Raw genomic sequence first — 12,976 nt, 5'->3', positions numbered from 1 at the left:
GGGACACAGACCCGATCCTGTGGACCCCCACCGCCCCCCCCCTCAACTACTACACCCCCCCCACTTTGTTTGTGGCGACACCCCCCTTTTCCCCCCCCCCCGTCACCCCTCAGGGGTCGCTGGGGGGGTCAGGTGGGGGGGGGGGTGTCAGGGTGGGGGGGTCCTGGAGGACTTGGGGGGGGGGATGAGGGGGGTCTCCTCCTCCTCCTCCTTCTTCTCGGGGGGTTTCGGGGGGGTCCTGAGGGGTGTTTCCTCCTCGGGGGGGTCCCGAGGGGTGTCGGGGGGGGGCGCTGAGGGCGGGGGGGGGAGTTCGGGGGGGGGTCCCAGGGGAAGGTGACCCCCAGCCCGGCCATCCGCTCCCCGTAGACCCGGTCGAAACGGGCGCTTTGCTCCGGCGTCAGGTGGTTCTTCCAGTCCCCCGAGATCCCTGGGGGGGGGACACACACGGGGCCATGACCCCCCCCACCCCGAACACCCCCCCCCCGAACCCTCCCCGGATCCCCCCGTAGCCATTAGGAACCCCAATCCCCTGAGCCTCCCCCCAGTGACCCCCCCCCCCATAGCACTGAGGAACCCCCAACCCCCCCCCAGGGACCCCCTGAGCCCCCCCAGGGACCCCCCCATAGCCCTGAGGAACCCCCAAATGCCCCAGGGACCCCCCCCCCATAGCACTGAGGAACCCCCAACCCCCCCCAGGGACCCCCTGAGCCCCCCCAGGGACCCCCCCATAGCACTGAGGAACCCCCCAACCCCCCCAGGGACCCCCCCCCCATAGCCCTAAGGAACCCCCAAACCCCCCCAGGGACCCCCCCCCATAGCCCTGAGGAACCCCCCAACCCCCCCCCAGGGACCCCCTGAGCCCCCCCAGGGACCCCCCCATAGCCCTGAGGAACCCCCAAATGCCCCAGGGACCCCCCCCCATAGCACTGAGGAACCCCCAAACCCCCCCCAGGGACCCCCCCCTATAGCACTGAGGAACCCCCAAACCCCCCCAGGGACCCCCCCCCATAGCCCTAAGGAACCCCCAAATGCCCCAGGGACCCCCCCCAATAGCACTGAGGAACCCCCAAACCCCCCCATAGCACTGAGGAACCCCCAAACCCCCCAGGGACCCCCAAACCCCCCCAGGGACCCCCCCCCCATAGCACTGAGGAACCCCCAAACCCCCCCAGGGACCCCCTGAGCCCCCCCAGGGACCCCCCCCATAGCACTGAGGAACCCCCAACCCCCCCAGGGACCCCCAAACCCCCCCAGGGACCCCCCCCCATAGCACTGAGGAACCCCCAAACCCCCCCAGGGACCCCCTGAGCCCCCCCAGGGACCCCCCCCATAGCACTGAGGAACCCCCAACCCCCCCAGGGACCCCCTGAGCCCCCCCAGGGACCCCCCCCATAGCCCTAAGGAACCCCCAAACCCCCCCAGGGACCCCCCCCCATAGCCCTAAGGAACCCCCAAATGCCCCAGGGACCCCCCCCCATAGCACTGAGGAACCCCCAAACCCCCCCAGGGACCCCCTGAGCCCCCCCAGGGACCCCCCCCCATAGCCCTGAGGAACCCTCAAACCCCCCCAGGGACCCCCCCCCCATAGCCCTAAGGAACCCCCAAATGCCCCAGGGACCCCCCCCCATAGCACTGAGGAACCCCCAACCCCCCCAGGGACCCCCTGAGCCCCCCCAGGGACCCCCGCCATAGCCCTAAGGAACCCCCAAATGCCCCAGGGACCCCCCCCAATAGCACTGAGGAACCCCCAAACCCCCCCAGGGACCCCCCCCCATAGCACTGAGGAACCCCCAAACCCCCCCAGGGACCCCCTGAGCCCCCCCAGGGACCCCCCCCCCATAGCCCTGAGGAACCCTCAAACCCCCCCAGGGACCCCCTGAGCCCCCCCAGGGACCCCCCCCCATAGCACTGAGGAACCCCCAACCCCCCCAGGGACCCCCTGAGCCCCCCATCCCCGTCCCCGTGTCCCCACGTTGTCCCCGTGTCCCACCCCCCCATCCCTGTCCCCACGTCCCCATGTCCCCACGGTGTCCCTGTGTCCCACCCCCCCATCCCTGTCCCTGTGTCCCCACAGTGTCCCCCTGTCCCCACGTCCCCCTGTCCCCAAGTCCCCGTGTCCCCACGGTGTCCCCGTGTCCCACCCCCCCATCCCTGTCCCCACGTCCCCCTGTCCCCATGTCCCCACGGTGTCCCTGTGTCCCACCCCCCCCATCCTTGTCCCCACATCCCCATGTCCCCACGGTGTCCCCCTGTCCCCACGGTGTTCCCCTGTCCCCGTGTCCCCACGGTGTCCCCGTGTCCCCACCCTTGCGCAGGAAGGGGCCGCGGCGCAGGTCGAGGATGAAGAGGGGGGAGAGGCTGAAGTTGCTCATGCGGTTGCGGCTCATGGCGGCGAAGGAGGCGTTGGCCACCACCGCGTCCAGCGCCCCCGCGCTCAGCCCCCGGCCCAGGAAGGCACACAGCCGCTCCACGCTGCCACGCAGGTCCTGGGGACACGGGGGACACCAGGGACGTCAGGGACATGGGAGACACCAGGGACATCGGGGACATGAGGGACATCAGGGACATGGGGGACATTGGGGACATGGGGGACATTGGGGACATGGGGGACACCAGGGACATGAGGGACATGAGGGACATCAGGGACATTGGGGACATGGGGGACACCAGGGACATCAGGGACATGAGGGACATGGGGGACACCAGGGAGATGAGGGACATGAGGGACATGGGGACATGAGGGACATTGGGGACATCAAGGACATGGGGGACACCAGGGACACCAGGGACATGGGAGACACCAGGGACATGGGGGACATGAGGGACATCAGGGACATGAGGGACAATGGGGACATGGGGGACATGAGGACATGAGGGACATTGGGGACATCAGGGACATGGGGGACACCAGGGACATGGGAGACACCAGGGACATGAGGGACATGAGGGACAATGGGGACATGGGGGATATCAGGGACATGGGGAATACCAGGGACACCAGGGACATGGGAGATACCAGGGACATCAGGGACATGAGGGACATCAGGGACATGAGGGACATTGGGGACATGAGGGACATCAGGGACATGAGGGACAATGGGGACATGGGGGACATGAGGACATGAGGGACATTGGGGACATCAGGGACATGGGGGACACCAGGGACACCAGGGACATGGGAGACACCAGGGACATGAGGGACATGAGGGACATGAGGGACATCAGGGACATGAGGGACAATGGGGACATGGGGGACATGAGGGACATGAGGGACATGAGGGACATTGGGGACATGAGGGACATCGGGGACATGGGGGACATCGGGGACATGAGGGACATCAGAGACATGAGGGACATTGGGGACATGAGGGACATCGGGGACATGAGGGACATGAGGGACATCAGGGACATCGGGGACATGGGGGACACCAGGGACATCAGGGACATCAGGGACATTGGGGACATGGGGGACACCAGGGACATCAGGGACATGAGGGACATGGGGGACACCAGGGAGATGAGGGACAATGGGGACATGGGGGACATGAGGGACATCAGGGACATGAGGGACATTAGGGACATGGGGGATATCAGGGACATGGGGAATACCAGGGAGATGAGGGACATGAGGGACATGGGGACATGAGGGACATGAGGGACATGGGGACATCAGGGACACCAGGGACATTGGGGACATGGGGGACACCAGGGACATGGGAGACACCAGGGACATGAGGGACATTGGGGACATGAGGGACACCAGGGAGATGAGGGACATGGGGACATGAGGGACATGAGGGACATGAGGGACATCAGGGACATGGGGGACACCAGGGACATGAGGGACATGGGGACATCAGGGACATCATGGACATGGGGGACTTCAGGGACACAGGGGACACCAGGGACACGAGGGACACGGGGAGACAGGGAGATGTCAGGGACACAGGGGACATGGAGACACGGGGGGACACACAATGCACTGCATACTGCCACACAGGTCCTGGGGACATCAGGGACACCAGGGACATGGGGGGACATGGGGGATGTGAGGGACATGGGGACACATGGGGACACGAGGGAACAAGGGGGACACAGAGGGATGGGGGGACACATGGGGACCCTTGGGGACAAGGGGGCATGGGGACACTTGGGGACCCCTGGGGACACGTGGGGACCCTTGGGGACACGAGGGAACAAGGGGGACACATGGGGACAGAGGGGCATGGGGACCCTTGGGGACAAGGGGACATGGGGGAAACATGGGGACAGGGGGACATGGGGACCCCTGGGGACCCTTGGGGACACGTGGGGACCCTTGGGGACAAGGGGACATGGGGGACACATGGGGACAGGGGGGCATGGGGACCCTTGGGGACACGTGGGGACCCTTGGGGACATGAGGGAACAAGGGGGACACAGAGGGATGGGGGGACACATGGGGACGGGGGGACACATGGGGACATGGGGACACGTGGGGACCCTTGGGGACACTTGGGGACACGTGGGGACCCTTGGGGACAAGGGGACATGGGGGACACATGGGGACAGGGGGGCATGGGGACCCTTGGGGACCCCTGGGGACACGTGGGGACTTGGGGACACATGGGGACATGGGGGCATGGGGGACACATGAGGACAGGGGGGCATGGGGACACTTGGGGACCCCTGGGTACACGTGGGGACTTGGGGACACGAGGGAACAAGGGGGACACAGAGGGATGGGGGGACACATGGGGACGGGTGGACACATGGGGACATGGGGACCCTTGGGGACATGTGGGGACCCTTGGGGACACTTGGGGACAAGGGGACATGGGGGACACATGGGGACAGGGGGGCATGGGGACACTTGGGGACACGTGGGGACCCTTGGGGACAAGGGGACATAGGGGCATGGGGGACACATGGGGACAGGGGGGCATGGGGACACTTGGGGACACGTGGGGACCCTTGGGGACAAGGGGACATGGGGGACACATGGGGACAGGGGGGCATGGGGACACTTGGGGACCCCTGGGGACACGTGGGGACCCTTGGGGACACGAGGGAACAAGGGGGACACATGGGGACAGGGGGGCATGGGGACCCTTGGGGACATGTGGGGACCCTTGGGGACAAGGGGACATGGGGGACACATGGGGACAGGGGGGCATGGGGACACTTGGGGACCCCTGGGGACACGTGGGGACTTGGGGACACATGGGGACATGGGGGCATGGGGGACACATGAGGACAGGGGGGCATGGGGACACTTGGGGACCCCTGGGGACACGTGGGGACTTGGGGACACGAGGGAACAAGGGGGACACAGAGGGATGGGGGGACACATGGGGACGGGTGGACACATGGGGACATGGGGACCCTTGGGGACACTTGGGGACAAGGGGGCATGGGGGACACATGGGGACAGGGGGACATGGGGACCCTTGGGGACACGTGGGGACCCTTGGGGACAAGGGGACATGGGGGACACATGGGGACAGGGGGGCATGGGGACACTTGGGGACCCTTTGGGACACGTGGGGACCCTTGGGGACAAGGGGACATGGGGGACGCATGGGGACAGGGGGGCATGGGGACCCTTGGGGACACGTGGGGACCCTTGGGGACACGAGGGAACAAGGGGGACACATGGGGACAGGGGGGCATGGGGACCCTTGAGGACATGTGGGGACTTGGGGACACATGGGGACAAGGGGACATGGGGGACACATGGGGACAGGGGGGCATGGGGACACTTGGGGACCCTTTGGGACACGTGGGGACCCTTGGGGACACGAGGGAACAAGGGGGACACATGGGGACAGAGGGACATGGGGACACGTGGGGACCCTTGGGGACCCTTTGGGACACGTGGGGACCCTTGGGGACAAGGGGACATGGGGGCATGGGGGACACATGGGGACATGGGGACCCTTGGGGACACGGGGGGGGGGGGGTTGTGTCCCCACCTGCTGCAGCTCCTCGTAGCTGATGCAGAAGAAGTTCTCGCGGCCGCGGAGCTGGAGCCACCCCCGGACGTGCTCGAACCAGGAGCCAAAGGGCACTGGGGGGGGGGACAAGGGGGGGGGGGGGCCAGGTTGGGGGGGGGGTTCCCTCCCCCCCCCCCCCCAAACCCCCCCCATTTCCCCTCCCAAACCTCCCATTCCTCCCCCCCCCCACAAATGCCCCTATTGCCCCCCCAACTCCCCCATTTATCCCCCCGACCCCCCATTTTGCCCCCCAACTACCCCCAGACCCCCCCATTTCCCCCCCCCAAACCTCCCATTCCCCCCCCCCAAACGCCCCTATTGCCCCCCCAACCCCCACACCCCCCCCATTTACCCCCCTCAAATACCCCCATTGCCCCCCAATTCCTCCCATTTACCCCCCCGACCCCCCTATTCCCCCCCAAAACCCCATTCCCCCCCCCCCAAACGCCCCTATTGCCCCCCCAACCCCCACCCCCCCCATTTACCCCCCTCAAATACCCCCATTGCCCCCCAACTCCTCCCATTTACCCCCCCGACTCCCCTATTCCCCCCCAAATTCCCCCCTCCCAAACCCCCCATTTCCACCCCCAGACCCCCCATTTACCCCCCCCAAAACGCCCCTATTGCCCCCCCCAACCCCCAAACCCCCCCATTGTCCCCCCCCAGGCCCCCATTTCCCCCCCCATTCCCCCTATTTCCCCTCCCAAAACCCCCATTCCCCCACCCCCCGACGACCCCCAGACCCCACATCTCCCCCCATCCTAAATGCCCCTATTGCCCCCACCCCCAAACCCTCCCATTGCCCCCCCCCCCCCCATATTCCCCCCCCCAAATCCCGCACCGTCCCCCTCCAGGAACTTCTCCAGGAACTGCTCCAGGCTCCCGGGGTCCTTGTAGGGTCGGAAAATGCGGGCGAAGTGGTAAAGGGAGACCAGGACGTCCTTGGGGTTCCTCACCGTGTAGATGACCTGGGTTTTGGGGGGGGGGGGGACACAGCCATGGGACCCCCCAGTGTGGGGACACACACTTATGGGTCCCCCCGTGGGGACACCACCCTCTAAACCACCCCAAAGCCCCCAAAGCCCCCCAAGACCTCGATCTTGGAGAAGAGCTGGATGGGGAGGTGGGACTTGATAAGGTGGAGCCAGGGTTTTGGGGGGGGGGGACACAGCCATGGGGCCCCCCAGTGTGGGGACACACAGTTATGGGGCACCCCATGGGGACACCAGCCCCCCAAACCCCCCCAAACCCCCTAAAGCCCCCCAAAACCCCCTCAAAACCTTGGCCTTGGAGAAGAGCTGGATGGGGAGGTAGAACCTGATGAGGTAGGGCTGGGGGTTTTGGGGTGGGGGGGACACAGCCATGGGGCCCCCCAGTGTGGGGACACACAGTTGTGGGGCACCCCATGGGGACACCAGCCCCCCAAACCCCCTAAAGCCCCCCAAAACCCCCTCAAAACCTTGGCCTTGGAGAAGAGCTGGATGGGGAGGTGGGACTTGATGAGGTAGGGCTGGGGGTTTTGGGGTGGGGGGGACACAGCCATGGGACCCCCCAGTGTGGGGACGCACAGTTATGGGGCACCCCATGGGGACACCAGCCCCCCAAACCCCCCCAAAGCCCCCTAAAACCCCCTCAAAACCTTGGCCTTGAAGAAGAGCTGGATGGGGAGGTGGGACTTGATGAGGTGGGGCTGGGGGTTTTGGGGTGGGGGGGACACAGCCATGGGACCCCCCATGTGGGGACACACACTTATGGGTCCCCCCGTGGGGACACCACCCCCTAAACCCTCCCAAGACCCACCAAGATCCCATAAAACCCCTCAAGCCCCCCAAACCTTGGCCTTGGAGATGAAGAAGGCCTTGGGGAAGAGCTGGAGGGGGAGGTGGGAGCTGGGAATGGGCGTTTGGGATGGGGGGACACATAGTTATGGGTCCCACCATGGGGACACCACCCCCCAACCCCCCCAAAACCCCCCCCAAACCCCCCAAACCTTGGCCTTGGAGGTGAAGAAGGCCTTGGTGAAGAGCTGGAGGAGGAGGTGGGAGCTGGGGACGGGCGTTTGGGATGGGGGGACACATAGTTATGGGTCCCACCATGGGGACACCACCCCCCAACCCCCCCAAAGCCCCCCCCAAACCCCCCAAACCTTGGCCTTGGAGATGAAGAAGGCCTTGGGGAAGAGCTGGAGGAGGAGGTGGGAGCTGGGGACGGGCGTTTGGGATGGGGGGACACATAGTTATGGGTCCCACCATGGGGACACCACCCCCCAACCCCCCCCCCAACCCCTCCAAGCCCCCCAAACCTTGGCCTTGGAGGTGAAGAAGGCCTTGGGGAAGAGCTGGAGGAGGAGGTGGGAGCTGGGAATGGGCGTTTGGGATGGGGGGACACATAGTTATGGGTCCCACCATGGGGACACCACCCCCCAACCCCCCCAAAGCCCCCCCCAAACCCCCCAAACCTTGGCCTTGGAGGTGAAGAAGGCCTTGGGGAAGAGCTGGACGGGGAGGTGGGAGCTGGGAATGGGCGTTTGGGATGGGGGGACACATAGTTATGGGTCCCACCATGGGGACACCACCCCCCAACCCCCCCCCAACCCCTCCAAGCCCCCCAAACCTTGGCCTTGGAGATGAAGAAGGCCTTGGTGAAGAGCTGGAGGGGGAGGTGGGAGCTGGGGATGGGCGTTTGGGATGGGGGGACACATAGTTATGGGTCCCACCATGGGGATACCACCCCCCAACCCCCCCAAAACCCCCCCCAAACCCCCCAAACCTTGGCCTTGGAGGTGAAGAAGGCCTTGGGGAAGAGCTGGACGGGGAGGTGGGAGCTGATGAGCCGGGGCCGGGGGTTGCCCTTCGCCCGCCGCAGCCCCAGCACCGTCTCCAGCCACGGGCCCCGGTCCCAGTTGGGGACGGAGCGGCACCACCGGGGGTCCCCGTCGCTACGGATCAGGCTCAGGATCTCCAGCATCCACACCGTGCCTGGGGGGAGGGAGGGAGGGGGGCAAGAGGGTCTCATGGGGGTCCCCGAGGTCCCTCTGGGGTTCCCCTTGGGTTCCTTTGGGGTTCTTGAGGTCCCTCTGGGGTTCCTTTGGGGTCCTTGAGGTTCCTTTGGGGTTCCCCTTGGGTTCCTTTGGGGTTGAGGTCCCTTTGGGGTTCCCTTTGGGTTCCTTAGGGGTCCTTGAGGTCTCTGTGGGGTTCCTTTGGGGTTCCCTGAGGTCCCTCTGGGGTTCCCCTTGGGTTCCTTTGAGGTCCTTGAGGTCCCTCTGGGGTTCCTTTGGGGTTCCCTGAGGTCCCTTTGAGGTTCTTGAGGTCCCTCTGGGGTTCCTTTGGGGTCCTTGAGGTTCCTTTGGGGTTCCCCTTGGCTTCCTTTGGGGTTGAGGTCCCTTTGGGGTTCCCCTTGGGTTCCTCTTGGGTTCCTTTGGGGTCCCTGAGGTCCCTCTGGGGTTCCCCTTGGGTTCCTTTGGGGTTGAGGTCCCTTTGGGGTTCCCTTTGAGTTCCTTTGGGGTTGAGGTCCCTTTGGGGTCCCCTTGGTGGTCCCTGAGGTCCCTTTGGGTTCCTTTGAGGTTCTTGAGGTCCCTTTGGGGTTCCCCTTGGGTTCCTTAGGGGTCCTTGAGGTCCCTCTGGGGTTCCTTTGGGGTCCTTGAGGTTCCTTTGGGGTCCCTGAGGTCCCTTTGGGGTTCCCTTTGGGGTTCCCCTTGGGTTCCTTTGGGGTTCTTGAGGTCCCTCTGGGGTCCCCTTGGTGGTCCCTGAGGTCCCTTTGGGGTTCCCCTTGGGTTCCTTAGGGGTCTTTGAGGTCCCTCTGGGGTCCCTCTGGGGTCCCTTTGGGGTTCCGCTTGGGTTCCTTTGGAGGTCCCTGAGGTCTCTTGGGTTCCTTTGGGGGTCCCCGAACTCCTTTGGGGTCTCCTTGGGGTTCCCTGAGGTCCCTTTGGGGTTCCCCTTGGGTTCCTTTGGAGGTCCCTGAGGTCTCTTGGGTTCCTTTGGGGGTCCCCAAACTCCTTTGGGGTCTCCTTGGGGTTCCTTTGAGGTCCTTGAGGTCCCTCTGGGGTTCCCCTTGGGTTCCTTAGGGCTCCTTGAGGTCCCTCTGGGGTCCCTTTGGGGTTCCCCTTGGGTTCCTTTGGGGTTCTTGAGGTCCCTCTGGGGTTCCCTTTGGGTTCCTCTGGGGTTCTTGAGGTCCCTCTTGGGGTCTCCTTGGGGTTCTTGAGGTCCCTTTGGGGTTCCCCTTGGGTTCCTTTGGGGTTGAGGTCCCTTTGGGGTTCCCTTTGGGTTCCTTTGGGGTCCTTGAGGTCCCTCTGGGGTTCCCTTTGGTTCCTCTGGGGTTCTTGAGGTCCCTCTTGGGGTCTCCTTGGGGTCCCTGAGGTCCCTCTGGGGTTCCCCTTGGGTTCCTCTTGGGTTCCTTTGGGGTCCCTGAGGTCCCTTTGGGGTTCCCCTTGGGTTCCTTTGGGGTTCAGGTCCCTTTGGGGTTCCCCTTGGGTTCCTTTGGGGTCCTTGAGGTCCCTCTGGGGTTCCCTTTGGTTCCTCTGGGGTTCTTGAGTCCCTCTTGGGGTCTCCTTGGGGTCCCTGAGGTCCCTCTGGGGTCCCCTTGGTGGTCCCTGAGGTCCTTGGGGGTCTCTTGGGTTCCCTGAGGTCTCTCTGGGGTCCCCAAGGTCCCTCGGGGGGGTCCACTTGGGTTCCTTTGGGGTCCCTGAGCTCTCCTTGCTGTCCCTTGAGGGTTCCTGGGGGGGTTTCCTGGGGTGTCCCCCCACTTTTGGGGCACACCGGGGTCCCTTTTTGGGGTGCTCTGGGGTGTCCCCCTCCACCTTGGGGCCCTCGGGGGGGGTCCCTTTGTGTGGGGGGGGTTCCCGGGGTGTCCCCCCCCCCCCCTTTTTGGGCCACTCTTGGGTCCCCTCAAACCACCCCCCCACCTTGGGTCACCCCTGGGTCCATTTTGGGGTGCTCTGGGGTGTCCCCCCCCCCACCTTGAAAGGTTTCCTGGGTGCCCCCCCCCCCCTCCTTGGGGGGCCCTCGGGGGGGGGTCCCTTTGTGGGAGGGGGGGGGGGGTTCCCGAGGTGTCCCCCCCCACTTTTGGGTCCCCTCAAACACCCCCCCCCCCCCCCACCTTGGGACACACCGGGGTCCCTTTTGGGGTGCTCTGGGGTGTCCCCCCCCCCACCTTGAGAGGTTTCCTGGGTGCCCCCCCCCCACCTTGGGGCCCTCGGGGGGGGTCCCTTTGGGTGGGGGGTGTCCCGGGGTGTCCCCCCCCACTTTTTGAGTCCCCTCAAACCACCCCCCCCCACACACCTTGGGACACACCGGGGGTCCCTTTTGGGGTGCTCTGGGGTGTCCCCCCCCCCACCTTGAGAGGTTTCCTGGGTGCCCCCCCCCCCACCTTGGGGCCCTCGGGGGGGGTCCCTTTGGGGGGGGGGGGTTCCCGAGGTGTCCCCCCCCCACTTTTGGGTCCCCCTCAAACCACCCCCCCCCCACACCTTGGGTCACCCCTGGGTCCATTTTGGGGTGCTCTGGGGTGTCCCCCCCCCCACCTTGAGAGGTTTCCTGGGGTGCCCCCCCCCCCTCCTTGGGGGGCCCTCGGGGGGGGGTCCCTTTGTGGGAGGGGGGGGGGGTGGTTCCCGAGGTGTCCCCCCCCCCACTTTTGGGTCCCCTCAAACCACCCCCCCCCCCCCACCTTGGGACACACCGGGGGTCCATTTTGGGGGTGCTCTGGGGTGTCCCCCCCCCCCACCTTGAGGGGTTTCCTGGGTGCCCCCCCCTCCTTGGGGGGCCCTCGGGGGGGGGGTCCCCTTTGTGGGGGGGGGGGGGGGTTCCCGAGGTGTCCCCCCCCCCTACTTTTGGGTCCCCTCAAACCACCCCCCCCCCCCACCTTGGGGACACACCGGAGTCCCTTTTGGGGTGCTCTGGGAGGGAGGGGGGGGGGGGGTTCCTGGGTGGGTGTGCCCCCCCCCCCCCCCAACTTTGGGGTGCCGTTTTGAGAGGGGGGGGGGGTGTGGGGGGGGGGTCCCCCGTACCCGATTTTTGGTAGGTGACGTTGAAGGACGTCATCGTCCTCCACCGGGAAATCGCGGGCGGCTTCGAGAGCCCCCGGGGGGAGTAAAGGAGCCCCGGGAAGGTGACCCCCCCGTGCTGAAAATACCCCCGCGACATCGCCCCGGGGGGGGGCAAGGGGGGGGCAAGGGGGGGGGCGAAGGAACACACGGGGACACCCAGGTGGGGCCGGTGGTGGTGGGGGAGCGTCTGTGGGGGGGGGGGGGACACACACACAGTGAGGGGGGGGGGGGCGCGGAGGGAAGGGAGCAGCCCTAGAAGCACCCCCCCCGAAAAAAAAAGGGACCCCCCCCCACGATATGGGGGGGGGACACAGGGCAATGGGCGGGGGGGGGGGACACGGGGGGGGGGGGCGTGGAGGGAAGGGAGCAGCCCTAGAAGCGCCCCCCCCCCCCCCCGAAAAAAAAAAGGGACCCCCCCCGCGATATGGGGGGGGGACATCGGGACCGGGGGGGGGGGGGGGGGGGGGGGGGTTGGGACGGGACCAGCCCCGGAGGGAACCGCCCCCCCCCCCCAAAAAAAGGCCCCCCACGATATGGGGGGGGGGGGGACATTGGGACCGGGGGGGGGGACGGGACACACGGGGGGGGGGCGCGGAGGGAAGGGAGCAGCCCTAGAAGCGCCCCCCCCCCACCCCCCCGAAAAAAAAAGGGACCCCCCCACGATATGGGGGGGGACCACAGGGCAATGGGCGGGTGGGGGGGTCACGGGGGGGGGGGCATGGGAGGGAAGGGAGCAGCCCTAGAAGCCCCCCCCCCCCCCCCCCGAAAAAAGGGACCCCCCCACGATATGGGGGGGGGGACATCGGGACCAAGGGGGGGGCTGGGGGGGGGGGGCCACACGGTGAGGGGGGGGCTCAGAGGGAAGGGAGGCAACCCCCCCCCCCGAAAAAAAAAGGGACCCCCCCCCACGATATGGGGGGGGAACATCGGGACCGGGGGGGGGGGGGGTTGGGACGGGACCAAC

General features: G+C 66.6%; 1 protein-coding gene across 1 annotated transcript; it reads right to left on the bottom strand.

Annotated features, from left to right (window-relative positions):
• Positions 1-289: 289 nt before the first annotated feature.
• On the bottom strand, positions 290-12,034 carry LOC141478886 (sulfotransferase 2B1-like; the record flags this gene model as incomplete). The annotated part of the gene is given in 7 exon segments (XM_074167834.1): positions 290-427; positions 2,306-2,486; positions 5,955-6,049; positions 6,817-6,943; positions 8,745-8,953; positions 11,974-11,998; positions 12,000-12,034. Coding segments are annotated over 7 exon segments (810 nt in total), but the record flags the coding sequence as incomplete, so codon positions are not given.
• Positions 12,035-12,976: the final 942 nt, after the last annotated feature.

Source organism: Numenius arquata, unplaced genomic scaffold, assembly GCF_964106895.1.
Source record: "Numenius arquata unplaced genomic scaffold, bNumArq3.hap1.1 HAP1_SCAFFOLD_1659, whole genome shotgun sequence".
In the NCBI taxonomy this organism is placed as follows: domain Eukaryota; kingdom Metazoa; phylum Chordata; class Aves; order Charadriiformes; family Scolopacidae; genus Numenius; species Numenius arquata.
This window is presented reverse-complemented; position numbering and strand designations above follow the sequence as displayed.